Below are 27,079 nucleotides of genomic sequence, written 5' to 3' on the forward strand. Positions count from 1 at the left end.
AGAAACTGAAGCAACTTCAGCAGCCTGCTCCTTTTTCTCCACCTATCCTAAAAGGAGATCCATGCAGGTTAAAACATGAAACAAATCCTCGGGGCTCTGGGCCTGTGCTGCAGGCTCACCTGCCTCTCCCCAGAATCAGGGAAGGAACAGCCAGAGGACACTGCAGTGTTCCTCAACGCAACAACGGGAGGAGAAGGTGGACAGGAGCAGGGCTCACGCAGGGCTGAGCAGGGAGTAGAGCCTCGTGGCTCTGGGCCTGCTCTGCAAACTCCCCTCCACTCTTCTTTACCGCATAGTGTGACAGAAATAAAAACCTCGAAGTGACCATGTCACTGGAGGAGAGGGACTCAGCGCAGACACCGGCCATGGCTGGCAGAGAGCAGGAGGGCCCTGGTGCCAGGGAGGCAGGTGAGGGCAAAGCAGCCCTCTGACAGCCTGGCCCAGGGGCTCTTGTGGCAGCAGGCAGTGTGGGGATCAGAGCAGAGGCAGGGGGAGGCAGGAACTGCTCGGCCATGCGGGTGCTGGGAGCCTCCCTCCTGCCCAAGTGGGGCCCAGCTGGGCCAGGGGGCAGCTCCTGGGACAGCCATGCCCACAATGGCCCCTGCTCTGCAAGCCTCCAGCCCTGCCCATCAGCCAGGCAGGGACAGAGCAGCCTTGGGGCCGATGCTGCTGCATGCTCAGAGCCCCGCAGAGCTGCTCATGTCCGCTGCCACTGGCTCTGTCCCCTGCAGCCTGCATGCTGTGTCACCGAGCCGAGGCTGACCCCTGTGCCTCCCCAGGCCCTGGCAGCTGCTCCTGTGCTGCTCCTGCACTGCCCAGGGCACCCACGGGCCCTGCTCGGGCCTGACGCAGAGCAGAACCAGCTGGGGCTGTGACAGCTCTGCTGCTCTGGGCACGGCTCTTGGGCAAAGCACCCGCCTGTCCCTGGGCTGGGGGCGGTGCCCAGGCTGGGCTTGGCAGAGCCCATCCGCTCCTGGAGGGCTGGGGGCACTGCTCTGGCCTGGCCTGGCCCGGCCCTGGGGTCCCTTGACATTCCTGCTTGCCCTTGCATCCACCAGGGATGGGCTGGAGCTCCATGGCCCCGGCCTGGCCGCACAGTCAGGACTGGAGCCTTCCCGTGGCTCCCCAGGACACAAGAGCCTCAGCCCCAGCTCCCAAACACGGCCTAACAGGGTTTGCTGCTATTGATCCCTGTTAGACCTTTGAAAGGATTTTGAAAGTAACGTTGTTTGGCAACTCCTTCAAGAAACAAACGTGACTCGCTTCTAATCAGTAAAAGGTTTATTGGTTTGCTTGCACTTCCTATAGGCTATCCTTATGCTTCCTTCGGCGTTCCAGAAAATAATGAAAATCTAACAAATTCTTCCAAGAAGTTTCTGAATCCACTATTAGGAGAAGTCTCTACATTCACTATCCTTACATACAGTTAAGTAGCTGCACCTGTAACATACAGAGATGTAGTGGTTTACCTGACTGGACCACACAACGAGATGTTCTACACACCGCTACACTAAAAAACTTCTCTTCCCTCTTCATTACAAATTTAAAGCTCTTCTCGAGGTCCTGAATTCATTTTGCATGCACATTCATACCTGCAATCCCTCCCCAGGCTCAGCTTTCCCCCAGACTTACCAGGGAACAGATGTTACATACTCACCTCAAGCAATAATCTACGTTTGTCTTCCTAACCCTCTTTTTCTTCACTGAGTTCTACCAATCTACAAAATAACTGTGGACCCTCTGCACAAAAGAAACAACCAATTAATAGGCTTAAACGCTTGTGATTGTGCTGCTGCTCCTAACAATCATGACCAACACAGCACTAAAATCAGAAATCAATTCTTCACCATCCTTCCTGTTCTCCTGCCCCCCACCACACCTTGGCTTCAGCAGAAATGTTCCCTACTGCGGCCTGCTGTGCTAAGAACATGGAAAGAAAGGCAGCAGCAGTTTTCCTCAACATGCTGCAATCTGAATTGCAGTGAAATTGCAGCTCTTTCATTTGAAGCTCAGCACCAGCACCCCACACCTTCCCCCAGAACTGAGGCCTGCTGAGGCCTGAGCTCTCCATTTCAACACACCCTGTAAATCAGGCTGGCTGGAAGATTGCAGGCCGCTAACTGTGTGAACACAGCAGTGCCTTTCATCACAGTTATCTCATCAGTCTCATGGAAGGCACATCCTTTAAGCTTGTCTTAAGACTCTAGTCTACAAAATAGAACCAGCAATTGTTTTGGTGGCCTGTGCAGGTTTTGGGCACTGTGTGTATGTTTCCTTTGGTTGTTGTTGTCTTTCTTTCTAAATACAAAATTGACTGGATTCAGAAGAGAAAGCCCCAGATGCATTAGCACAAAGAACCACAGGGACATACGTGGCTCACAAGAAGAACACTCAAACGTTTCTAACGGTAACACCAGAAAGAGAGGAAAAAGTTAAAGATGATTTAAATACCTGAAAGGATCCAAAATGTCTAGGTAACCTGACAAGTGACTAAGCTTCTGGTAAACTCTAAAAGTCCAGATTCCTATTCGGTAATTGTCTGAAAGACAAGAAAGCCAGAAATCTGCTTGACCTCTCTTTTACCAGGACTTTCTCACAGGATTCTACCACAACTTGGATCACAAATAAGGGTGGCAAATTTTGACTAGAAGACTTTCATAACTAGGCAGCATTTTTTCCTCCTCACTGAGTTCCAGGAAGGGTTTAAAAGGGAAAAAAAATACAAAAGGGGTTGAAGAAATTCTGTCATACCTCTTAGGCGTTCATCATCTTTGGAGAAGAAAAAAACTCTAGCACTTCCTGTGCGTGGTAAAGAAAGAAACCTAGACAAGGACAAAGGGATTTGAGCATCCTAAATTGTACTATCAAATTCCATGAACATGACTTCAAACTCTAGTGCTTCAGAGGAATGGTATACATTGAAAAGCTTTATTCCCTAGGAACCCCAAATAGAGCTTTTTATTTTACAAAACCCACTTTTAGAGAGAAAACTGACTGTGTCTTTGGCTTTTAGCCAAACTCACTTTGGAGTTGGTCCAACCAAAATGACCCAGTTAATTTCTTGTGCTCAACTCTCTCTTCCCATATTCATCTTCACATCAAATGTGCTGCTGGGAGTTTTGACTCTGTGCAGCACAAACGATTTTCCGAGATGACTTTGGTTGCTCAGAGGTGTGCAATGTCCGTTTCCCATTTCCTGAGTTAATATTCCCACAGCATCCAACTACTACAGCCAAGTAGACAACAAAGAGAAATGGAACTTGCATTTCTTGGTCCTGTTCAATCTCTGACATCTCAGGCTCATCATCACCCTCAGAACTGCTGTCTTGGAAACGTGGATCCTCTTGCCATGTGGCTTTTACCGGCTTGATTGTTCCAAGGGCATAAGGCTCTGCAATGACAGCACCCATAGAGAAAAAAAGCCAAAACCAGATTCTTCCCCTACTGGTCAGGAAAAATTCCTCCTTTCAAGTGAAATACTTAGAGTGGAGAAGACAGATTTGGGAAGGACAGAATCTGCCCCTGCCAGATTTTCTAAGCTACATCTCTGCTCCACTTTGTTCTAGGGATCCCTTATGTATTCTTAAACATTTGTCATTGCATTCAGAAGACCATGAATACCTTCTCAGTTCAGCACAAGTGTGGGGGACTCGTTGCTTTGTGCTGTTGCGTTGGGTTTTTTAATATTGTGGATAACTTCTCGCGGTTTCTTTTCTCTCCTACATGACTGGGACTCGATTTAATGTTGTTTCATCTTCATTTCAGACGGCCTCATTTTATCTAAGGTTAGGACACCCCAAAGATCATGTGTCATTCCGTTTCCTTTTTCTAAAGGTCCAAGAGTAGAATTCAGTAACAAACAGAATGCGCATGGATCTTGGGGTCAGCTCCCGGACTTTGCTCCTCCCTCTACATTAACGCACATTTCCTTTAAAATCTTGTTGGGTTCTATGAAACTTGATATGACTGGTGTGTCACCTTTTTCCCCGTTTGAGGAATTCAGGGCATGAGAACCAGCTTTTTCACCACTCAGCAGAAACCCCAATGCCTTCTCAAAGCATGCCTTTCAGAATTCCTGAGATGCAAGCAAGAGTTACCTCTCATTAATCTACCACAGCCCTGGCAAGCAGAAATGAAGATCAAAATGCTTCTGCCTAATAACTGACTTCTGCTGCTGAAAATCCCCTGGACCCTGACCTTCTTTACACCGTATTGCCCTACAGTGCCTGCCAGAAGCTCTTCCTTAGCAATGGCATGTTAGAAGGGTTCTGCTGTTGCCCTCTTTGATGCCCAACTCCTCTATGCCTCCAAAGAAGGAAAACGTGAAAGTACTCAGCTTCTGAGCTGTGTCGTTCTCAGGCAAAGGTCCCAAATGGAAGGGAAATACCCTGGGGCAGAGTCCTGTGCATCCTCTTTGCCCCAGGGTATTTCCTCCATCTATTCTGGTTTGTTCTTTGAAGGTCCAATCAAGTCTTTCAAATCCGCAGCAATACTGTCAAAGTTGTCTTCAGCCACTTGAGGCAGTGCCTCACTCTCTTCTTTCTTCTTTTTTTGGCTTCACTGAAATGAGATTGTTCAAAGATAGCAACACAGCACACGTCCTTTTCAGAGACAGCTTCCCTAAGAGCCACCTTGCTCTGAATGTCTCCCTAAGCATATCCAAGCCCGTTAAGGAGTGGTTCATTATCAAGGGTAAGCAGTGGGGAAACATCAGAGGTTGGAGTCTAAAGGCAGGAACAAGAGTCCTTTGTAATTAGCCACATCCTTAAGTGACTTTTCACTGAATACACGGGTACACAGAAATCAAGGTATTTAGCACAGACTTCTTTCCTGCCAATAGAAACATCAAGAGCTGATATGGTTTTCTCACAGACCTGCACATCTCAAGGTCCCTGCACTGAGCGTTCTCACCTTCACTTCCGGCAAGCAACACATGGACTAGAAAGAAAAGATGACGCTACGTGCTGCTGTTGGAGGTCCCAGCTGAGGTCCGACGTCGCTGGTGCGAGCGGCTGCTCCTGCGGGATGTCCCCGACCATGTCCCCCTACGCCTGGGCCTCTCAGCACTCGCTGCTGTCCTCCTGCTCCTGTCCTGGCGACTCCTGGACCGCACAGTTTGAGTCGAGGCCCGGCGCTGCTGGCGGGAGCGGCTGCGTCTGGGGGGCGTCCCCGAAGACGTGTCCCTTCGCCTGGGCCTCTCAGTCCTTGGCCTTGTCCTGCTGCTCCTGTCACGGCGACTCCTGGACCGGACAGGTGGACTCTGGGCCCAGCCTTGCTGGCGGGAGCGGCTGCGTCTGGGGGATGTCTGTGATGGTGGCTCCGTTTGCCTGGGCCTCTCAGCCCTTGGCCCTGTCCCACTGCTCCTGTCACGTCGACTCCTGGAGCGGACAGGTGCACTCTGGGCCCGACCTTGCTGGTGGGAGCGGCTGTGTCTGGGGGATGCCTGTGATGGTGGCTCCGTTTGCCTGGGCCTCTCAGCCCATGGCCCTGTCCCCCTGCTCCTGTCACAGGGACTCCTGGAGCGGACAGGGGGACTCTGGGCCCGACCTTGCTGGTGGGAGCGGCTGCGTCTGGGGGACGTCCGTGCAGGTGTCTCCCTTTGCCTGGGCCTCTCAGTCCGTGGCCCTGTCCCACTGTTCCTGTCACAGGGACTCCTGGAGCGGACACATGGACTCTGGGCCCGACCTTGCTGGCGAGAGCGGCTTTGCCTGCGGCCGGGCCCAGAACGTCTGGAATGGACCCAGTTCTCAGGGTCAGAGGACCTGCTGCATGTTGACCTTGATCTGCTGATTCTCCTGGTGTCCAGTGAGGAAGATGGCAGCGCCTGCTGCCACGCTGCGTGTTGAGGCCTGCTGTGGCTGCTCGTCTCTGGAGATGGCGATGGGGAAACCAGCACCAATGGCACAGGGCTGTGGGAGCTGGGCATGATGGCCTCAGATTCTAAGGAGCCATGAGCAGATTCCAGTCCTGACTGTCTAGCCACCCTGGGGCCATTGAGCTCTGACTCAACCCTGGAGGCTGTAAGGGCAAGCAGGAATGTCAAAGGCCCCCCAGGCCCAGGCCAGGCCAGGCCAGAGCAGTGCCCCCAGCCCTCCAGCAGTGGACGCACTCTGCCAAGCCCGGCCTGGGCACTGCCCCCAGCCCAGGGACACAGGGGGGCTTTGACTCATACATGTTCCGAGCCCAGCACAGGTGTCACACTCCCATCTGTGTGTGCTGTTTCTCAGGCCAGAGCAGCGCCTATGGGTGCCCTCAGCAGCACAGGAGGAGCACAGGAGCAATTCCCAGGGCCTGGGGAGGCAAACAGGCTCATAGCACTGAGAACAAAGTGTGCCAGAAGGTGGTTGTCTGGCCAAACGCTTCTGGTTCTTCCCGCTTTGAACCCTTGTGGAGACACAGGTTCCCTGCAGAGCCCCAGGTGCAGCATCCCAACTTACCCCTCTTCCTCTGCCTCCTCTCTGCCTCCAGGGTAAAGGCAATCCCTGGCATTGCACTGGCCATGCCTCTCTCCTAGCTCCGCAAAGGCATCGTTGTCCTCCCATGTCGGCTGTCTGATGGAGAAAGGAAGAGATGATGAATTTCTGCTGCCCTCCCCTCATGGAGATCCAGGGCGTCCCTGCTCTTTCTCCAGCGCTTTTCCAAGTTGGGCACGAAGCTGAAGCCCAGACTCACGGGACAGGGCAGGGCCAGGGCTCCTGGGGCAGGGCCTGGCACAGCACAGCACTTGTACCCTCCTGGCTGGTGGGCCAGGCAGAAGGACACCAACCTGAAGGGGATTCGGATCCCCAAGATGAACATTTCAACAGGGAATTCCCCACTGTCTCTGCACAGGGGGCACTGGAAATATAAAGCACCAGCGCTCATGGCCAGTCCCTGCAGGGCAAACACAGGCAGGGTGAGCGAGGCCCTGCTGCTGCTGCTGCTGCTGCTGCTGCTGAGCACCTGCTGTGCCCCAGGGCTGAGGGGAGGGCTCCAACCTGGATGCAGTCCCTGTGGAACCAGGCCCTTTTGCACGTTGGGCACACCAGGGTTGTGAAGGTCTTTCTGTCCTCCACAGGCTCCATGCAGATGGGGCAAATGGTGTCCGGCTCTGGAGTCGCCTCCACCTCCTGCTCTGGACGGTGCTCAGGGCAGAAGGACCTGGATGAAAATGGATGGGGACAGTGAGAAATGCTGGGTCATTCCCCAGGGGGGGCCACAAAGAGAGATGAGGTACCTGAACGGAGTAACGTATACATTGACACAGCCGCCCTCCTTGGCACAAGGCAGGTGGAACCATCTGTCACACTCCGGCACAGAGCACATGATGGTTGCCCCGCTCTGGCCGCAGACGCAGCAGTACTGGAAAGAGCCAAGCAGCCCCATCAGCAGCAGCAGCAGCAGCAGCCTCGAGGGCTCCCCTGGCAGCCCCACGGCTCCGGGCAGGGCGCAGGATGTGGCCGCTGCCGGGTCCCAGCCCACAGAGCCGCCTGGTGGAGGAGGGAGGCTCCTGTGCCAGGGCCTCTGTGCCACAGCTGCTGGGAGCCAGACTTTGTCGCGGCTCTTGGGCCGGCCTTTCTTTCCTGCTCTCTGTGCTAAGCTCTGGCAAACCTCGCCAGGCACAAATCTCCCTGCTCTTGTCACGCTCTCACCTTCTGTGCCGCCCGCCGGACTGCAATTTGGAGATCCCGAGGGAGAAAGCCCATGAGTCCAACGTGGTGATTCTCTTGGCGAGATAGAAGAGTGGCGAAGAGCTGCAGGCAAGGGGAGGAGCTGATGAGGAGAGGGCGGCAGGAGCTGCTCATTGCAACGGTGGAGGGAGGGCCCGGAGTCACTCACCATGCAGAACACGTGGGCACAGAGCCCACCCTTCTCCACTTTGTCACCGCACATGTCCGGGTCAGCCTCGGCTCGGCGACACAGCATGCAGGCTGCAGGGGACAGAGCCAGTGGCAGCGGACATGAGCAGCTCTGCGGGGCTCTGAGCCTGCAGCAGCATCGGCCCCAAGGCTGCTCTGTCCCTGCCTGGCTGATGGGCAGGGCTGGAGGCCTTGCACAGCAGGGGCCATTGCGGGCACGGCTGTCCCAGGAGCTGCCCCCTGGCCCAGCTGGGCCCGACATGGGCAGGAAGGAGGCTCCCAACCCCGGCATGGCGGAGCAGCTCCCCCTGCCTCTGCTCTGATCCCCACACTGCCTGCTGCAACAAGAGCCCCTGGGCCAGGCTGTCAGAGGGCTGCTTTGCCCTCACCTGCCTCCCTGGCACCAGGGCCCTCCTGCTTGCTGCCAGCCATGGCCGGTGTCTGCGCGGAGTCTCTATCCTCCAGTGACATAGTCGCTATAGGTGTTGGTCCTCTCTCTCTATGGGAGGAAGAAGAGTGGGGGGGGGGAGTTTGCAGAACAGGCCCAGAGCCACGAGGTTCTACTCCCTGCTCAGCCCTGCGTGAGCCCTGCTCCTGTCCGCCTTCTCCTCCCCTCGCTGCGTTAAGGAACACCACAGTGTCCTCTGGCTGTTCCTCCGCTGATTCTGGGAAGAGAGAGGCAGGTGAGCCTGCAGCACAGGCCCAGAGCCCCGAGGTGTGGGGCCCCTCTGGTCCCTGAGCAGCCACGTCCCTGCCCTACCTTCTCCTCCCGTCGTCAGGTCGCACTGACACTCGGCCTGAGCCCAGCGTTCCCTTTTGTGGCCTTGGTCGCACAGGTCACAATGGCCACTCTGACATCAGCACCGTGTACCCAAAATTGGGGCAGCCATGGCCTCAGGTCCCTGGCATCCACTTGTGGCGGCCTCCTCGGGCACCGAGGCTCTGAGATGGGTCCGAGCATTTGCTCAGGGTGGAACCAGGGCCAGGACTCCTGCAGCAAGTGCAGGGTCAAATGCCAGGCCCTGGGGCAGCCATCGAGGGTGGTACTGCAGGCAGGAAGGTGCTGTTCAGGCACTGCCACGCCAGGGCTCCGGCCCCGGCCAAGGGAAATCTCTGCTCCTGCCCCTGGCAGCCGGTGGCCCAGAGAGCCTGTGCGGAGTCTCCTGCACGGCAGAGATTCAATCCCTGCTCTAGGTGAACTGACCTTTTCCTCAAGACCTGTCTGGAGAAAACTAAGATGAACCTGATTTGATGCTGCTGCTGATCACCACTGGCTACAGGAGATAAACCTGGAGACCACCACAGCTGCCTCCAGACCTCTGTTATCCTGTCATCCTCTGAACTAATAACTTTGACATTTCATATAAATGGAAAAATTTGTATTAAGCTCCTTAGAAACGTCATCTTTTCTACTGACTCTGTGGAAACACAGAAAATTCACTGAGAACGTTCTGTGTACGTTCGACAGGAGTGCTTGCAACAGTTCTCAACCCAAGTCAAAGGCAGGAGGATGCTTTTCCTGCATTATAGGAACTTTGCCAGTTTGGTCCATGCTTTCCTACTAGAAAATACCTTGGAAACAAATCAGGAAGAGACGCACAAACAATTCTTGTCAATTTTTGTCATTGATGTCTTTGTAAACATGCTCCTGGAAATCCAGATCCATGACTTCTAGAACAAGCAGTGGGATCTCTGGGAAGCAGGGCAGGGGCTGACAGGCAGGGACACCCTGCACCTGCCTGATGCTGGGGCAGCAGGAGTTTGTCCATTTTCCTGTCTCCATGGGAGAGCCACCTTGGCTGGGAAACGATCCCTTCACTGGTCTAGGATGGAGGCACAGCCAGTGCAATGCCAGGGAGTGCCTTTACCCTGGAGGAAGGGAGGAGGCAGAGGAAGAGGGGGAAGTTGGGAAGCTGCACCCGAGGCTCTGCAGGGCTCCTGGCCAGGGCTCAAAGCACAAGGAGCCAGAAGAGCTTGGCCGGACAATCCCGAGCTCTGGACGCTTTGTCCTCAGCACCGGGAACCCGTTTGCTTCTCCAGGCCCTGGGCACTGCTCCGGTGCTGCTCATGCAAGTTACACACAGACACACAGCTACCTGCTCTGTCTCAACCCTCTTCAGCACTGGACAGCACAACACAGTAACATGTTCTCTTCAGTACATGGTCTAATTATTAATAGTCCTGCAAACACTCACATTCAAAGCACACACACACACAAAAATCCCAAACCCTGGTACAAACCTTGCGTCAACACAAAATGCATGTTGCTGTTCAGAAACACAGGGCAGCACTTTTGGCCAATGCTTTTTTCCTATTAGATCTTTCAAAGGATTTCAAAAGTGACATTGTTTGGCAACTTCTTCAAGGAACAAACTGGAGAGGCTTCTGATGTTTTAAAGATTTATTGATTTGCTTTCACTTTCCTTTTGGCATCCTTACACATCACCTGGCATTCCAGAAAATTGTGAAAATCCAAAATAATATCTGGGGAAGTTTCTGAATTCATTCATGTTTCTCTCCAAGACTTTCTTGACATACATACAAGGAACTGGTCCTGGAACACCCACAGAAGCAGGGGTTTCCCTGACTCGACATTACAAGACACCCTTATAGACTCCAGTATACTAAAACACTTCTGTTGCCTGGTAATTACAGAGCCTGAAGCTCTTCTAGAGGCTTTCCCCAGTGCAATTTCAATTGGTCCCTCTCTGCTCAACTCTCTAGGCCTGTCCAGGTCTCAGTGAAGGGCAGCAGAGCCTTGTGGTGCCTCAGCCCCTGCTCCCGGTTCTGTCCCATCAGCAAACGCTGAGGCAGCGCTCTGTCCCTTCTGCCAGGTCACTGGGGAATAAGGCAAACAAGGCTGGCCCCAGCACGGCCCCCTGAGCTCACAGCTATCTGAGTTTGGAGCTGCCCTGGCCACTTCTCTGCCCCACTGGCCCTGAGCTGCCTCAGGAGCCTGTTAGGGGAGGCAGGGACAAAGCCTTGCTGAAGTCCCAGCTGACAACAACCACTGCTCTCCCCTCACAAACCCAGCCAGTCACTGCAGCAGAGGGGGCTGTGGGATTGGTCAAGCATGGTTTCCATTCCTGTTACTGCACAGGCTCAGAGATGGCATCCAAGAGGAGCTGTTCTGTCACCTTTCTGGGGATGGAGCTGAGGCTGATGGGCCTGCACTTTCCTGGCTCCTTCTTGGTGCCCTTTTGCAAGACTGCAGTGATGTTGGCTTTCCTCCACTGCTCACGCCTCTCTCTGGGGCTGTCTCCTTCCCTGACCTGCTGGCAGAGCGCCCTGTGCCAGAGGCAGGAGCAGAGATTTCCCTTGGCCCCAAAAGGGAACGCTGGGCTCAGGCCGAGTGTCAGTACGAGCTGACAGCGGGAGGAGAAGGTAGGGCAGGGACGTGCCTGCCCAGGGACCAGACGGGCCCCACACCTCAGGGCTCTGGGCTGGGGGCAGTGCCCAGGCTGGGCTTGGCAGAGCCCATCCGCTCCTGGAGGGCTGGGGGCACTGCTCTGGCCTGGCCCGGCCCTGGGGTCCCTTGACATTCCTGCTTGCCCTTGCATCCACCAGGGATGGGCAGGAGCTCCATGGCCCCGGCCTGGCCGCACAGTCAGGACTGGAGCCTTCCCGTGGCTCCCCAGGACACAAGAGCCTCAGCCCCAGCTCCCAAACACGGCCTAACAGGGTTTGCTGCTATTGATCCCTGTTAGACCTTTGAAAGGATTTTGAAAGTAATGTTGTTTGGCAACTCCTTCAAAGAAGAAAAAGGGGAAAAGCTTTTGATCTGTGAAAGAAAATTTATTGTTTTACTCTCACTTTTCTTTTGGCATCCTTGTGCTTCTTCCTGCATTCCTGAAAATGTGAATATACAACATAGTATTATAAGTTTCTGAATCCACTTTTTCTCTTAAATACATTCCTAACATACAGTTAAGTAGCTGCACCTGTAACATACAGAGATGTAGTGGTTTACCTGACTGGACCACACAATGAGATGTTCTACACACCGCTACACTAAAAAACTTCTCTTCCCTCTTCATTACAAATTTAAAGCTCTTCTCGAGGTCCTGAATTCATTTTGCATGCACATTCATACCTGCAATCCCTCCCCAGGCTCAGCTTTCCCCCAGACTTACCAGGGAACAGATGTTACATACTCACCTCAAGCAATAATCTACGTCTGTCTTCCCAACCCTCTTTTTCTTCACTGAGCTCTTCTGATCGACAGAATAACTTTGGGCCTTCTGCAAAACAGAAACAACCAATTAATAGGCTTAAACGCTTGTGATTGTTAGAAGCAGCAGCACAATCATGACCAACACAGCACTAAAATCAGAAATCAATTCTTCACCATCCTTCCTGTTCTCCTGCCCCCCACCACACCTTGGCTTCAGCAGAAATGTTCCCTACTGCGGCCTGCTGTGCTAAGAACATGGAAAGAAAGGCAGCAGCAGTTTTCCTCAACATGCTGCAATCTGAATTGCAGTGAAATTGCAGCTCTTTCATTTGAAGCTCAGCACCAGCACCCCACATCTTCCCCCAGAACTGAGGCCTGCTGAGGCCTGAGCTCTCCATTTCAACACACCCTGTAAATCAGGCTGGAAGACTGCAGTTCACTAAAATACGCTGGCAAGGATCCAAAATGTCTAGGTAACCTGTCATGTGAATGATTTTTTGGTAAACTCTAAAAGTCCAGATTCCTATTCGGTAATTGTCTGAAAGAAAAGAAAGCCAGAAATCTGCTTGACCTCTATTTTACCAGGACTTTCTCACAGGATTCTACCACAACTTGGACCACAATAAGGGTGGCAAATTTTGACTAGAAGACTTTCATAACTAGGCAGCATTTTTTCCTCCTCACTGAATTGCATTAAAAGAAAATACAAAAAGGGGTAAAGAAATTCTGTCATACCTCTTAGGCGTTCATCATCTTTGGAGAAGAAAAAAACTCTAGCACTTCCTGTGCGTGGTAAAGAAAGAAACCTAGACAAGGACAAAGGGATTTGAGCATCCTAAATTGTACTATCAAATTCCATGAACATGACTTCAAACTCTAGTGCTTCAGAGGAATGGTATACATTGAAAAGCTTTATTCCCTAGGAACCCCAAATAGAGCTTTTTATTTTACAAAACCCACTTTTAAAGAGAAAACTGACTGTGTCTTTGGCTTTTAGCCAAACTCACTTTGGAGTTGGTCCAACCAAAATGACCCAGTTAATTTCTTGTGCTCAACTCTCTCTTCCCATATTCATCTTCACATCAAATGTGCTGCTGGGAGTTTTGACTCTGTGCAGCACAAACGATTTTCCGAGATGACTTTGGTTGCTCAGAGGTGTGCAACGTCCGTTTCCCATTTCCTGAGTTAATATTCCCACAGCATCCAACTACTACAGCCAAGTAGACAACAAAGAGAAATGGAACTTGCATTTCTCGGTCCTGTTCAATCTCTGACATCTCAGGCTCATCATCACCCTCAGAACTGCTGTCTTGGAAACGTGGATCCTCTTGCCATGTGGCTTTTACCGGCTTTATTGTTCCAAGGGCATAAGGCTCTGCAATGACAGCACCCATAGAGAAAAAAAGCCAAAACCAGATTATTCCTCTACTGGTCAGGAAAAATTTCTCTTTTCAAGTGAAATACTTAGAGTGGAGAAGACAGATTTAGGAAGGACAGAATGTTCTCCTCCCAGATTTTCCTAGCTGTATCTTTCCTCCAGTATTTTCCACTTTGTTCTAGGGATCTCTTACACATTCTGCTGTTACCTTCTTTGATGCCCAACTCCTCTGTGTCTCCAAAGAAGGAAAACTTGAAAGAACTCGACTCCTGAGCTGTGTCGTTCTCAGGCAAAGGTCCAAAATGGTCATCTGGGGCAGAGTCCTGTGCATCTTCTTTGTCCCAGGGTATTTCCTCCGTCTTTTCTGGTGTTTTCTTTGAAGATCCAAACAAGTCTTTCAAATCAGCAGCAATATCATAATAGATTTCTTCCGACACTTGAGGCAGTGTCTCACTCTCTTCTTTCTTCTTCCTTTTGGCTTTACTGAAATGAGATTGTTCAAAGATAGCAACACAGCACACGTCCTTTTCAGAGACAGCTTCCCTAAGAGCCACCTTGCTCTGAATGTCTCCCTAAGCATATCCAAGCCCGTTAAGGAGTGGTTCATTATCAAGGGTAAGCAGTGGGGAAACATCAGAGGTTGGAGTCTAAAGGCAGGAACAAGAGTCCTTTGTAATTAGCCACATCCTTAAGTGACTTTTCACTGAATACACGCTTACACAGAAATCAAGGTAGCACAGATTTCTTAATCTGATCAATCTTTAGTACAAATTTCTTAAGCTTTTCCCACAGACCTGCAAATCTTCAAGTCCCTGAATTGACCTTTCTGACCTTCAGTGAGGACAGAAAATGGGATCCAGAAAACAGATGGACTAGAAAGGAAAGATGACACTACATGTTTGTTTTAGTAGTCAGAGTTCGTATTATATCTTGATTTTAGCCACCGGAGAGAGAACTAAATTAGAATCAGATCAATCTGGATGGTTTCAAACTCAGTCTGTTGCTATAACCATCTTTCCATGGGAAGAAACACAACTTAGTTACCGAGCTGTAATACTACCTCTCCTTTTCTGTAGCACTTGGTTTCCTTTCAAAAACTGCATGGTCCTCTCTTGTTGGATCATAACGGAGGGCATTAATATCTCTATAAAAATAGAAAGAAAAAGGAACACCAGTGTACAATCTAAATGCCAAAATGAAAGCTACCTCAAAATTTTAGTCAGAGCAAGATTCAGATTAGTTCCTTTACCAAACAAGGTCTAAATCGATCCAAAATGTAACTGGCAGTTAGAAAGCACCCTCTAGTCACTGTCACGGTCAGGAAACATATAAGGAGAAGTGGATTTAATCAAATTGTGATGTTTCTGATAAAACACAGCCCTCACTTGTATGTTATGCAGTGAGGACCTGCACTTGATCATCTCTTGAGGAGCTACATAAACACAGCTAATCCATATAGATGTGGATATATTTCTTCTAGTACCAAGCACTGCATAAATGCAAGTAGTCTAGTGGAGTAAAAAACCCAAACCAACACACAAGAACCCTTTATGCCCATCTTCCAAAATTCAAAGATTTCAGGGTCTTTCAGCCTCCTTCCTAAGCCTTCCTAAACCTCCTTCTTTACTGATAGCAGATAATTCATACTTGAATTTCTTCACACTTGTGGCTGTTTTATTCGGCTTGGGCTGCTCCAGGTTGATATTCAGGAGGCTTCCCAGTATTTGCAGATTTTTCTTTCTCTCTGCAGCAAGCTCCTCTTCTTCATCTGCCTTTACGCTGTTTGTCTCTGCTAAGAGAAAAAGAAATACATTCTATTTACTCTGCTAAGCCTGTAATGTGGGATGTATAACATTTACTATAGCTCTAGTAGAACTCACATCTATGAACACATCACTTCCTTTTATCTTGAAGCTACTTGAAGGTTTTCTGCCTTGCACTGTAGAAAACCTTTCATTAGAAATGTCACAAGCATCTATTTCATGGCAAAGTCAGAACATTTATTTAACCCGTTCCCTGATTGCATCGCACAACTGTGCAACCCTGACACTGACAGATGCTCTACACCAGATGCAGTAAAGCAAGAAAGGCTGCTGGAAGGCTCTGTGGCCAGCAGTAACCAGGAAATGTGATCAGCCTTACCTTCTTCCTCACTGTCACTCTCAAGGAATCGAGCATCCATGCGGAACCTTTCATCGGTGCCAAAGCGAGACTGCAGCTGCAGGAGCTGAACAAATGAAACAGATGCTATTAAGCACTGGAGAAGAAAATCATAATTCGGTAACTTTTTTTCTTTTTTACTAGAACAATGGCAACATACTCTTTATGTTTAGCTTTTGATGCCTTTTTCAGTAATTTCTTTGTATATGAAGATGGCAGTGTCAGAGAAACTCCTCCCACTCCCCACCACACATTATGTCGTTCCTTTACGGGAATTCTGTTTCAAGTTCATAAAAATCATATTCAGCAAGAATGAAAAGACACAAATTATGTTCTTTTGAAGTGGTGCTATGGAGACTTAGAGGAAAACTAAATTACAGTAACGGCTTCACTCACTTTTTCACCAGCTTTGCCTTCAAACTGGGGCTTAATTTTGAATCGCTCATCATCCGTATCCTCTTCCTCATCCTCACTGCTCTCAAACAGTCTGCCCGAAGGTTTGGGAGCTGACTTATCCTTTGTTACACAAACAGAAAAGAAGAGAAAAGCAGCTGTTCACATAAATGACACAATGTAAATCAGTACCAACTTTGTTCATGTGCTCTCCAGTTTAGCTGAAAAAGCAGATCTCTTGCACAACCAGCTCCCTTCCTGATCCATGTGCTTCAAATCTTACCTGTCCACACACCTTGTGCAATTCTGCTTTACAGGTATGACTATTCAGTTTTACCATAGCCAAAATACCCATGCAAAGGAAAACTCAGGTGTTACAATATGAGATAGTTTGGTATAAAAATTCAACTTTCTGATTACATCATACTCATTTTTTCCCAGTAACACTTACTTCTCCATGCCCATTTCCCAAACTTCCATCCTTTTTCAACATCTCATCCACTTCAGCTTCATCTTCCACATCAGAATCAAATATGATGTGTTTGTGCTGTCCTGCTGGCTGCCTGTCCTAGGAAGGAGTGAACTGTAAAGTCAAACACATCAAATACCTGCTGTGCTCTGACACAATTATCTTAAAGATGCTTTCATGACACAAAAACAGGAACCCAGTATTCCTCTTGCAACTCTACAGGTATTGCAGGGAGGGGGTATGCAGCATTTTGTATACTCTGAAAAGAAAACTGGCAATGTCATTAGAAATTCCAGATTATGATTTTAAAACATCTTATCCCACATGTATTAATTACCCTCTTCCTTGTATTGTGTACTATTCAGGTAGAAGTTGTAATTACCAGATTTGAAAGAGCTCCTTGAATGAGTTTCTTCTGTAATTCCCTCTCTCTGTGTCTCTCCTCCAGAGCTGCCAGCCTCCTCTGGTTGTCCTGGAGCTGTTTCTCTATTGTACTGGGCTCCTTTGAGGCAGCAGCTCGAACACAAATCTCCTTATTTTCCCGAGGGCTGGTGTTCTCATTCCCACCTTTATTACCTTCACATTCTGGGGTTTTTTTGCTTGTATTCCTCTTTAATGTTTTGGAAAGCAGTTTTGGCCTCTTCAGCTGCTGTTTAAGGTGCTCCTGGGTCCCTGCAGCATCACTGTCCATGTCACTGCTCCCATCACCATGATCAATACTGGCAGCAGCAGCTCTGTGCTCTGAACTTTGGTCTTGTAGAGAACTCACACCTTTGTTCTTCCCTTGCAAATGAGGCCTGGAACCAGGCTGAAGTCTCTGACCTGCTGAGGAGGCAGCAACTGACAGTTCCTCATGCTGTTCAAAAGGCACTTTGTGTCTCTTTTTGCTGCTGACTTCAAGTGAACACAAGGGATGGTCCTTTGGCTGCTTTTTAGATGACTTCTCCCCAAAATGAGATGTACAAGCTTCAACTCCCAAACTTTCTACAGACTTCTTCTTTAAGCAAGTGCTGTCCTTACTTGACTCTTTTACACAAAGGGACCCTATTCCTCTGAAGGGCTGATATTTCAAACGTGAATTATTCTGTCCCTTGGAGCCTTCCTCAACAGCATCCTCCTCCCCTGCTAAAATATCAGCCAGCACATCTTCAGGACAGATGGGGTTTTTTTTAACTGCAGGGTGAAATTTAGAAAGTTTTTGTTTATTTACAGTATTACCCTTGGGATTATCTTCAGCACTGGACTGACAAGGGCTCTGTTCACTGCCTGACCCCTCTGCAGGTGTCCCAGTGTTTTCTGTGGCCAGTGCTTTTAAGTCATCCAAGGTCAAGTCTAGGCGGTAACAGTTCTGCATCATGGACTCATAATCAGAGCTGGTTTCAGACTCTGAACAAGAGCTGTCACTATCACATGTCTCTGCTGTACTGCTGGCTGCTGTACTCTGCAGGGCAGCAATTTTGGATTTTTTGCTTTTCCCTTTTCTTTCAATGTGTTCTTCTTTTAAACTGTGAGGTTTCAGTGAGGAGCTATTTACCAAACCGCTTTTTTTTTTAGCTAATATTTCTTTATTTTTCATCCTCTCCTGTTTCGAGTCTTCTGGAGTTTTACTTTCAGCAATGATTTCATCTGTATCTGCTGAATCATAACCATTATCACATTCCATAGCCTCTTTCTCTTTGTTACTTCCTTTGATAACTTTCTTCATGGCATCTGAATTGCTTAAGGACCAGTGGCTACTGTATTTTAATTCAAAATTATCCCCAACAATTTCCAGGTGCTCACTTTCAGTCTCAACATTTTCAGCTTTCTGTCTTTCTGCCTCTTTCTTGACCATTGCTCTGATCTCCTCTTCAGAATCAACATCACTATCAGAAACACTGCTATTATTTTTGGCTGTAACTCCATTAGCATTTTTAGAAATTTTCCCATCCAATCTCCTTGCTGGAGGCAATTCCAACTCCTCAGCAGGTTTGGGTTTTGATCTTTGGCCGAGCTGGGGTGAGTCTGTGTGTTTGGGATGTGAAGGGCGCCCAGAGGGCAGAGCTGCTCCATCCAGGGGCTGCCTCCGTTTCCGCGGAGCTTTCCCGGTGCCGGGGGATTCCCCTCTCCTCTTCCTGCTGCCATCCCCCCCTGGCAGGCTCCAGGTGAGCTGGGCCACAGGGGCTGCAGGTGCCAGCTCTGCCTCCAGCTTCCTCAGGTTGTGGCAGTACTTGGAGGGGTCGTACTTCACCACGTTAGAATGAGTTAAGGATTTGGAAGGCCCCAGCTCTTTCAGCAGACTCAGGGCTTTATGAAGAGGCTGAATTCTGCAGGGAAGGACAGCAAAGAATCTTTTCTCATGCTATGACCACAAGCCTTTAAGCAACTGAGTGCAGTGTAAAATAACTGCTCAAGTCACACAAACTTACTGCAGGGTTTACTTGGGGGATTCAGTAAATTAAGCCTGACAGAGGAGTAAAATTTAGGACTGTCAAGCAACTGTTTTCCCATATGACAAAAGAAAGAAGGGAATTGTGTTCAAGGGCAAACAATCAGAAAAGGATATTTTATTTTTTTGTTGATTCCTGAGGTGCAGGATAGGCAAGACTCTGCCAAATTTTCCAACAACCCATTTCTGAAAGAAAAGAAAAATATTCAGGTGTTAAAAAAAAGAGAGTAGAAGTAACTCTGGAATAAAACAAATGTTTATTCTTTAATAACAAGAACACTAATAAAGAACCACATGTGATTAATTCTTTTTTCTTTATTCTCTCTACTGAACCCTACCACACAACTTGGCCAGCCTCCTTCTCAAAAACAAAACAAACCAAAGCCAACCAAATAAAAATTTCTAAAACCTACAAATAAAGAGTGATAATAAAGAAAGAAATTTCTTTACAAGTGCTGTTTTTAGCACGGGGTTTCTGGTTTATGAATCAACACTGGTGCCTACAAAGACAGGATCACTATTATTTTGCTCTTTTCCCCCTTTTCACAAAAAATATTTTAAAAACCACTCTGTGCTTAGCACAAAGAGCTAAGCAAACAGTTTTGAAAACTTTGTAGTAAATATAAATTTTGTTGCCTAAATTTGCATGGGCAGACCCTGATCCTGTGCTGAAGCCCAACCCAGCCACCAAAAGTTGTGTGGTGCATGGAAATAATTCCCTTTACAAGCTTTTAAGGGTGACACAAGCACATTCCCAGTATCAGTGAGGAACAGGGCAGAGTGGACAGTATGTCCATGATCATTTCCACCCATTGCAAAGAATGACAGGAGCCCTCTCCTGTCTACACATGAGATATTTCCTCAGAGTACTTTCACAGCTTGGACTGTCACTCTTAATAATGAAGTTTCTTTACATAAATAATAAATCTGGCATGAATTTAGATGCAATGAGCTTGCTTTTTGTTGTTTTATTTCTCTTATACATCTACCCCACCATACCTTATGGTCTGGCACCTCTGTACCTGGTACTGCTCTCATGTGGAAGTCCACGACTCCCTTTTTTTTCAGTGATTCCAACAGACACATTTGATCATTTCTCTGTGGTTTTTCTTTCTGCAGCTTTGCTTCCTCCCTCTCCGTGGCCAGCCTGTACCAGGAAGCACATCACCCATGGAAAAAGGTGCAGAATTGGAGCTGGCAGTGATCCCCTCCCACAGAACAGCAGCCACTGGGACTTCCCCCACTCAGGGGATGAACCCCATCACCTCTGAGGGAACAGTGATGCAAAACCTGTTACAGCATCAAAGGTAAAGCAACAGCCCAGAGAATCTATCAAAACTGAAACAATAAGAGTGTACAAAATCAAAGTACAGCCACAACATTATCAGATAAGCAGAAAAAGGGCAGTTTTAGCAACAACATACATTTGAAAGATAGTTTTTTACCTGTGCAAAAAGCTTTCTTTGGCCAACTCAATTTGGAGTGTCCCCCCTTTCCATTTTGTTTTATTTAAAACTGACATGCCTGCAAAACAAAGATGGGAGATGAGTATTTTCTACATCAAAAAAAAAAGCACTCACAGAGTTCACTAGGCCTCCTTGTATGACAGCCTGAGGCTCCCCCAGCATCACCTTGTACCTCATTGCCCACTTGGGTCAGGGCTGCAGCTGAGAGGGCTAATATCCAAATCTTAAACCAGCAGGTTTACAGCCAAAACTGAAGTTCTCCCTTCAAAATTACCTAATGCAGCATTCCCCAGAGCCAGGGGCACATTGCAGAAGGAGCTTTACATCAGCTCTTCTTCTGGCCGTCCTCTCACAGAAATCAATTTCAGTGTTTTATAGATCTGATGAACGCACATGAGCCATAAAAGGCTTAGAACAAACCAACAGGGTGCCCACAGCAGCTGTGGCTGCCCCAGCCCTGGAAGTGTCCCAGGCCAGGCTGGACAGGGCTTGGAGCAGCCTGGGACAGTGGAAGGAGTCCCTGCCATGGACTCATCCATCATGAGATGATCATTAAGGTCCCTTCCAAGGCAGACCATTCCCTGAGGCTCTGAAACTCACAAATCACATCCTTCAGTCACAAGGGATCTTTTCAATCTGCTCACAGCAATTTCTGAAAACTTCAGCAAAGCAGCTTCCACAAAGCTGCAGCTTAAAGAAACTAAAATCAACCTGACAAGAAAATGAAAGAGGCTCTACTATGACCACAGCTGGATGTGACAACATGGGATGAGCTATCAGCAATATAACTTGGCTCAAAAACATAACTAAGGGGAAAAAAAAAACAAAAACAAAGAAGTACTTACACTTTTTCAGATCTGCATCAGAAATGTTCACACTGATGTAAGCAAAAGTTTTCGTAGGGTTCCCTGATCAATGACAAACATTAAGTTAATTTTATGTAGTTTCATCATTCTTTTCAAAAAGAACTGTCTCTAAAGCAAAAATTCCATTTCATGCTCTAAACAGAAAAGCAAATAACTTTTAAAAATTGAAAGAGAACTGTTACCCTGATCATCTTTCCTGGTAATAATCTCTGCCTCCAAAACACGCCCAAAATTGCCAAATCTTTCTTCCAGCTCAGCCTTGGAAACCGTGTGGCCAAGCCCTCCAACATAGAGACGTTTGGAAACCTGTTCCTTCTCCATGCTGCCAAGCCAAGGTGTCACACCAGGACACACCCTCTGTTCCTCTGCAGGGAGACAAAACAGTTCAGGGACACGCAAATTAACGTGATTAGAACAGCAGATCAGGGACAAATCAGTGCATTAAAAGCCACGAAGAACCTTATGAGCAGAGTTGCAGTGGGTACCACGCTCTGTTCCAAAGCAGCGACAGCAAACCCCGTGCTGCTGCAGGAAACTGAAGTTCAGGGGCTTATTCAAACACTGAACCACATAAGTGAACCCTATAACTGAGCCATATAAATGTATGCACATACAGCACAAGAGCAGATGCACATACAGCACAGAGAATAAGGGCAAACCACTCTTTACAATATAACCCAAGGCTTCCCTAGAGCGGGAACACGAAACGCAGCCCGCAGCCCAACCCTCCCGGGAGATATCGAGGAACCCCCAGTCCCGCCGCCCCCGGCCCGGCCTCACCGCCGCCATGTGCGAACCCCACAGCGCCACCGCTTTAGCTTCCTCCCGGCAACTTTTCCCAGCCCTCACTCGAAAAAAACGGTTCCGCCTCCTGGTGCCGCTGGATTCTGCTCGCCTCTGCTAGGTTCCTGTTTCCGGCCGGACAGGTGTGCTGGGAACACGGGGGCTGGCTCCTGCGGCAGCGGACGCTTTGAAAGTGACAAACCAGGAAGAAAAGTGGGGGTGTTTTCCATAACACGCGAGCAAAAATTGACGGGAACAAAGGAACAGCCGACAAAGCAAGGCTTTTTTACTTTCATTTATGGTAAAGAGCTCGGGAATTATCCCCCAGCGGCTTTGCTGTTCGACAGGGAGGAGAAGGAAGGCGCGGCCGGCGGCACCCGCTGGGGCAGCAGCTGTGGTAGCGCCCGGGCTCGGGAGTTGGCGGGCGGTTCGAAAAGTGCGGGGCGCGCGCGCCGGGTCTGAGCGCTGCCCTGCCCTCAGCACCGGCTCCATCGCTCATTGCCTTCCCCTCAGAGCCCTCAGCGTCGGGTCTCAGCGCTGCCCTGCCCTCAGCGCCCTCAGCACCGGCTCCATCGCTCACTGCCTTCCCCTCAGAGCCCTCAGCGCCCTCAGCACCGGCTCCATCGCTCGCTGCCTTCCCCTCAGAGCCCTCAGCGCCGGGTCTGAGCGCTTCCCTCCCCTCGGCGCCCTCAGCGTCCGCTCCCGCCGCTCCTCTCTCAGGGCCGGCTCCCAGGGCTCCGGACTGCGCTGCTCGGGCACCCGCTTCGGCCCCGGGGCACCTCTGTCACCCCCGAACCTCGGCGCGGGTCAGCCCCGGCTCCTCGGACGAGTCGCGATTTCAGCATCGCCCTGCCAGGGTCTGAAGGGTCTCTGCAGGGAAGCAGCAGGCACGGAACGCACCGGTTCGGTTCTCACAAACGCTCCAAAGCGCTTCCCAGCTCCTCCTGGGGCAGCATAAAGTCAAATACTCGGAGCTGTAAACGGGCAGGTACGTAAAAATGTGAAAGATGTGATGTTAATGCGCAAATATTTATAAATATACACATGTACGATATATAAGAGGAGAACTGTTTGTAAAAGTTCTGTTTTACTTGATTCAAGAGTAGGGATTTTTTTCTAGATATAAAATATTTGAAGTCGTAATTAATGTTTGGAGTCTTCTGCTGTTTAGTGAAATCCTTGAGTTTAAGTAGCTGTAAGTAGTTTATGTCTCCTGTTACTGCTGTTAAAAGAGGCATCAGCTGACATGGGGTAACATTCTGGCTGTGGTTGGTAATGTTTTTCTTTTTCCCACCATACTCTTTATTGTGTCTGTGACTTTCTTCACCGTATCCAGTCCAAAAAAATCTGGCGACCATGGGATGCTTATTTAATTGCATATGCTTTACTCACTAAGCAAGTTTTTAATGCAAAGTGTGCTTTCTAAGTTGTTTTCTTATGTGTGTTATAAAGGCGCTGCTTCCTAGGAAATAAACAAAATTCAATTTCCCCCTCATCCCCTTTGACTGAACGGTGTTAGTGTGGAACTTGCATACCACATAGAGTAGGGGTGGTTTAAAACATTTTAAACACTCCACAACGAGTAGTTTAAAAACACACAAAACTAAATGTTGGGTTTTTCCTAGTCAAAAGTATTAGCACATTAATTCTGAGCTGCATATATCTTCCACATGCTTTTGAATGTGTTGTAGCTAGGCTGAATGTCAGATTATTTTTTTCCTGAAAACTGAGGTTTATTTTTTAAATTATTGGTGAAAAGTGTTTGCAGTGAGTGTCTCTGCACTCCTGCTCACTCTGTGGCAGATTGTGTTAGGAGCAGCTGTGCCTCGTCTGCCCAGGTGAGTCGTTAGGTCAATTGGCCAAAGCTGGGTTCTGTTCTTGTCTCTGATTGCAGTTGGTTCTTACCTGTGCAGCAGCTTGTTGTTCTATTACAGCAAATGGAAAACAGCTGAGTGCACTCCTGGATCAAATCATGACTAATTAAAAAGATTCTTAAAGCCTTTGACTCCATTAGATCCCTGATTTAGCTTCTGTCTCTGGAGGCTGTCCAGTGCTCTGTATCTTGAAACCGTTGCCTAATGTTATATTTGTGATTTTAGAAAATTGATTGTTCCTGAGAAAAATCCTTATTTTGTTTTGTGTAGTGATTCTGAGATCTGAGAAATGGATGAGGGCATTTTTCAAGCTTATGAAAAGGAAATCCAGGCACTGGAAGAGGAAATTAGGCTGCTGACAGAGCAGTATGAAGATATGAGACAAGAATCCACCTTCTTTTCTGATGAGGAGATACTGAAGGCAATGTATGCTTTTTTTTTCATTTGTTAGATTAACAGAATTTCTTTGTCAAAATTGTTTGGGCTATGCTTTTGTCTCTATGTAAATGCAAACTCCATGGATAAAATAAGTAATTTTTCTTGGATGTTTTTGCACATATCTCAAAATGGACACTTGCACCTCCAGACTTAGAATAAAAGCTGTGTCTACCTGGCAGTGGCTGGAAAGAGTTTATGTAAGTTAGAATAGGTTTATTATTTCCAGCAATGTGATCCAACTGAAACTTGACTCCTTGGAAACTTGATGTGGGTCTGAAAACCATCAGATCCCATTACTAATACCTTTTATTTAATGATATTGCTGTACTAACATGCTAGGTCTGGGTATTTTGACTTTTTTTTTTTTTCTTCCATTCTAGGAAATCACTCCAAGGAGAAACTGAGGGAGAAACCAAGGAACATGAATCTCTATCAGACCTGAAAGCTCAGCTTGAAAGTCTAGAAAGAGATCTCTCATTTTTAATGGAATTTACTGGGATTCATTTCACAAGTCATTCCAAGAAAACAGTGGAAAAGAGTAAGCAGTTTTGTGCCCTTTACTGAGCATACTGGTTGCAGTTCATCTGCAAACCTCTCTCCTGATTCACTGTTAGCAGAAAGACAATGCCTTTGAAATACAGTAAGATTTGGTTCATTGACAGAATAGTTTCTGGGTCAATATTGTCCTTTTCTTGATGGGAAAGGCACAGACTACTATTGTGCTTTGCTTAGGGGGAAAGTGGAGTTTGTTGGTGCTGTTTTTTAGTGTGTTAAACTTATTTACATGAGGAATGGTAACAGTACTTTGACTAAGGGAAGAAATGCAGCAGTTATTGAAGTGGAATTGAGTGTTCTGTTAACTTGATTTTCTAACAGCTCCAAACAAGACGGTGCGGAAGCACAGATTAGCAGGGAGGTGTCACTCCCTACCTTTTCAACTGGAATTCCAGCTTCTTGAAATGCAGGTAAGGGTCAATGTATGCTTTAAAAAAACAGCTACCAAACAGAACTTTAAATGGACAAATGTCACTGCTGCCTTTTCCAGCTCAAACCTTCAACTCTTTAATCTAAGTTTCAGTGTGTTCTTTTGGCTCTTTAACATCTGGACCCAACTTAGGAATTCTGTGTGCATCCAAGCAAGATAGTTGATAGGAGGTCAGGTTTAGTGTTGAGCCTCAAAGTGGTTACCATATGATTATTTAGGTTGGAAAAAACCTTCAAGATCAAGTCCAGCTGTTAACCCAGTACTGCCAGGTCCTTATCACCTTTCCTTCCCAAAAGGTGCTCCCTGCAGGATGCTCTTGCAGCCTGACACTGAGGTAAAGCCCTGGGAGCACTTGGTGTCCTTCAGCTCTGCCAGGTCCCCACTGGGGCCTGACCCAGCACAGCTTTCATCCCACACAGCACATTCTATTGTCACATACCTTATTCTGGAATTGGAAGATGCCAAATGTTACCTCTCTGGAAGAAACAGGAAAAGCTAAAACACTACAAACTTCAGCAGCTCTTTTTGTTGGTTTGGGTTTGTTTGTTTCTTTTCCTTTGGTTATGTTTGTGTGTGCTTTGGTGAGTAGTCATTGCAGCACTGCCACAAGTTACACCAATGATTGCAGATTTTCTGGGAGGGAGCTCTTTTGTAAGACTCTATTCTTAGCACGGAATTCAAGATGCTAAGCAAAGGAAAACAGTTTCTACCCCAATTTGCGATAGCATTTTTCTAACACTTGTACTTTGTAATTGTATTTCTAACAACATGAAAACTTGATTTTTCAGCTCAGCTTTAAAGTTGTTTGTTTGTTTTAATTTAATGAGATGGGACTGAGAGTAAACAGTAAAGATGTCCTTCCTAGTCTTTAGAAAAGCCATATTATGAATTTGGGAACTGAATATTTAGGTACCCACATGTGGATTTTATCCTTTGAAGCTGCAAGAGTTCAGCTGAATGAGCAACCTCTGAAGTCCATTTGTAACTTAAAACTTGTGATCTTCATGATGCCTCTTGACATTTGCATGTATAAAACTGCACTTAGAATGTTTCTCAGCTGCATCTCCTGCAGCATGATGGCACCTTTGGTGCCAGTGGGGCTCAGAGGGGTTACTGGGTGTTAAATTTACTGCCGACGCTATTGGTGCATTCCACCACTGAGTGGCAGCACTTGGCTGCCTAATGTCTAAAATTTGGGCTACTTTGAGCGCTGATGAGATTTAAGTATACATACATCTGGGAATAGCAGGTGTATGTATACTTTAAAACCCTCACTTCAGCTGTAAAAGTATAATTTTGAGCTGATTTTTGCATGATTTTTTTTTGTTTGTTTGCTGGAAGTACATCATACTCAAATTAGTCTGTCTGACATTAGCATGGACAAGGTAGTGCAGTTATAAGCAGTTTCACCTGGCCTGAGGAACAAAAGCTGTTTCTGGGAAGTGCCCAGTAGGTAACAGGTCTGGTGGTATGCACCAGAAGGTCAGGAATAATTTTTTCACACTGTTAACTGTAGCTATTTATTCTAGTAGTGAAGTCACAATAGAGTTAACTCAGCTTCATGATATTAAGTATTAGGAGAGGATGAGCTTGAAAATCAGCCAGAACAAGGCTGAGCCCTTTGGGAAAGCAATCATTTAAAAAGAGTTTCTTTCTTGCCCAGAGATTTCCTTTTAAATGTTTTTATTTGGCCCCACAAAGGCATTTTGGCATGTTAGTAGCCCCTCCATTGGCAATCCAGTCCCTTCAGAAGGTGCCATGTTAGCTTGTGCCTGCTGGCAGCTTCTCCACAACCCCATCCCCCTGTTGAACCTCGTGCTCTGAACC

At 47.9% G+C, this 27,079-nt stretch overlaps 2 protein-coding genes across 3 annotated transcripts in view; one reads left to right on the forward strand and one right to left on the reverse strand.

The window, feature by feature from the left end:
• Window positions 1–11,612: 11,612 nt before the first annotated feature.
• NOL8 (nucleolar protein 8) lies at window positions 11,613–22,016 on the reverse strand. 2 transcript variants are annotated; one of them, XM_077184596.1, is made up of 17 exons: window positions 21,953–22,016; window positions 21,355–21,537; window positions 21,152–21,214; window positions 20,286–20,364; window positions 19,840–19,987; window positions 18,958–19,026; window positions 16,795–18,645; window positions 16,395–16,511; window positions 15,947–16,066; window positions 15,533–15,617; window positions 15,038–15,179; window positions 14,451–14,534; window positions 13,599–13,873; window positions 13,261–13,387; window positions 12,748–12,818; window positions 11,997–12,079; window positions 11,613–11,687 (listed from the first exon to the last, which is right to left on the reverse strand). In XM_077184596.1, exons 2-17 carry the CDS (start codon window positions 21,491–21,493, stop codon window positions 11,634–11,636), a joined length of 3,507 nt encoding a protein of 1,168 aa, XP_077040711.1. In that variant the 5' UTR covers window positions 21,494–21,537; window positions 21,953–22,016; the 3' UTR covers window positions 11,613–11,633. The 2 variants fall into 2 exon arrangements, with proteins under 2 accessions (XP_077040711.1, XP_054496224.2); XM_054640249.2 differs by having other exon boundaries at window positions 15,038–15,182.
• A 124-nt stretch (window positions 22,017–22,140) lies between these two features.
• CENPP (centromere protein P) overlaps window positions 22,141–27,079 on the forward strand; it is a 115,971-nt gene continuing 111,032 nt past the window's right edge. The window contains exons 1-4 of the mRNA XM_054640248.2: window positions 22,141–22,943; window positions 24,100–24,255; window positions 24,648–24,805; window positions 25,144–25,232. Of these exons, the coding sequence (XP_054496223.2) occupies window positions 24,119–24,255; window positions 24,648–24,805; window positions 25,144–25,232 (384 nt within the window). The 5' untranslated portion in view covers window positions 22,141–22,943; window positions 24,100–24,118. The remainder of the gene's footprint in view (window positions 22,944–24,099; window positions 24,256–24,647; window positions 24,806–25,143; window positions 25,233–27,079) is intronic.

The sequence above is a fragment of the Agelaius phoeniceus genome, chromosome 11 (assembly GCF_051311805.1).
Source record: "Agelaius phoeniceus isolate bAgePho1 chromosome 11, bAgePho1.hap1, whole genome shotgun sequence".
In the NCBI taxonomy this organism is placed as follows: Eukaryota; Metazoa; Chordata; class Aves; order Passeriformes; family Icteridae; genus Agelaius; species Agelaius phoeniceus.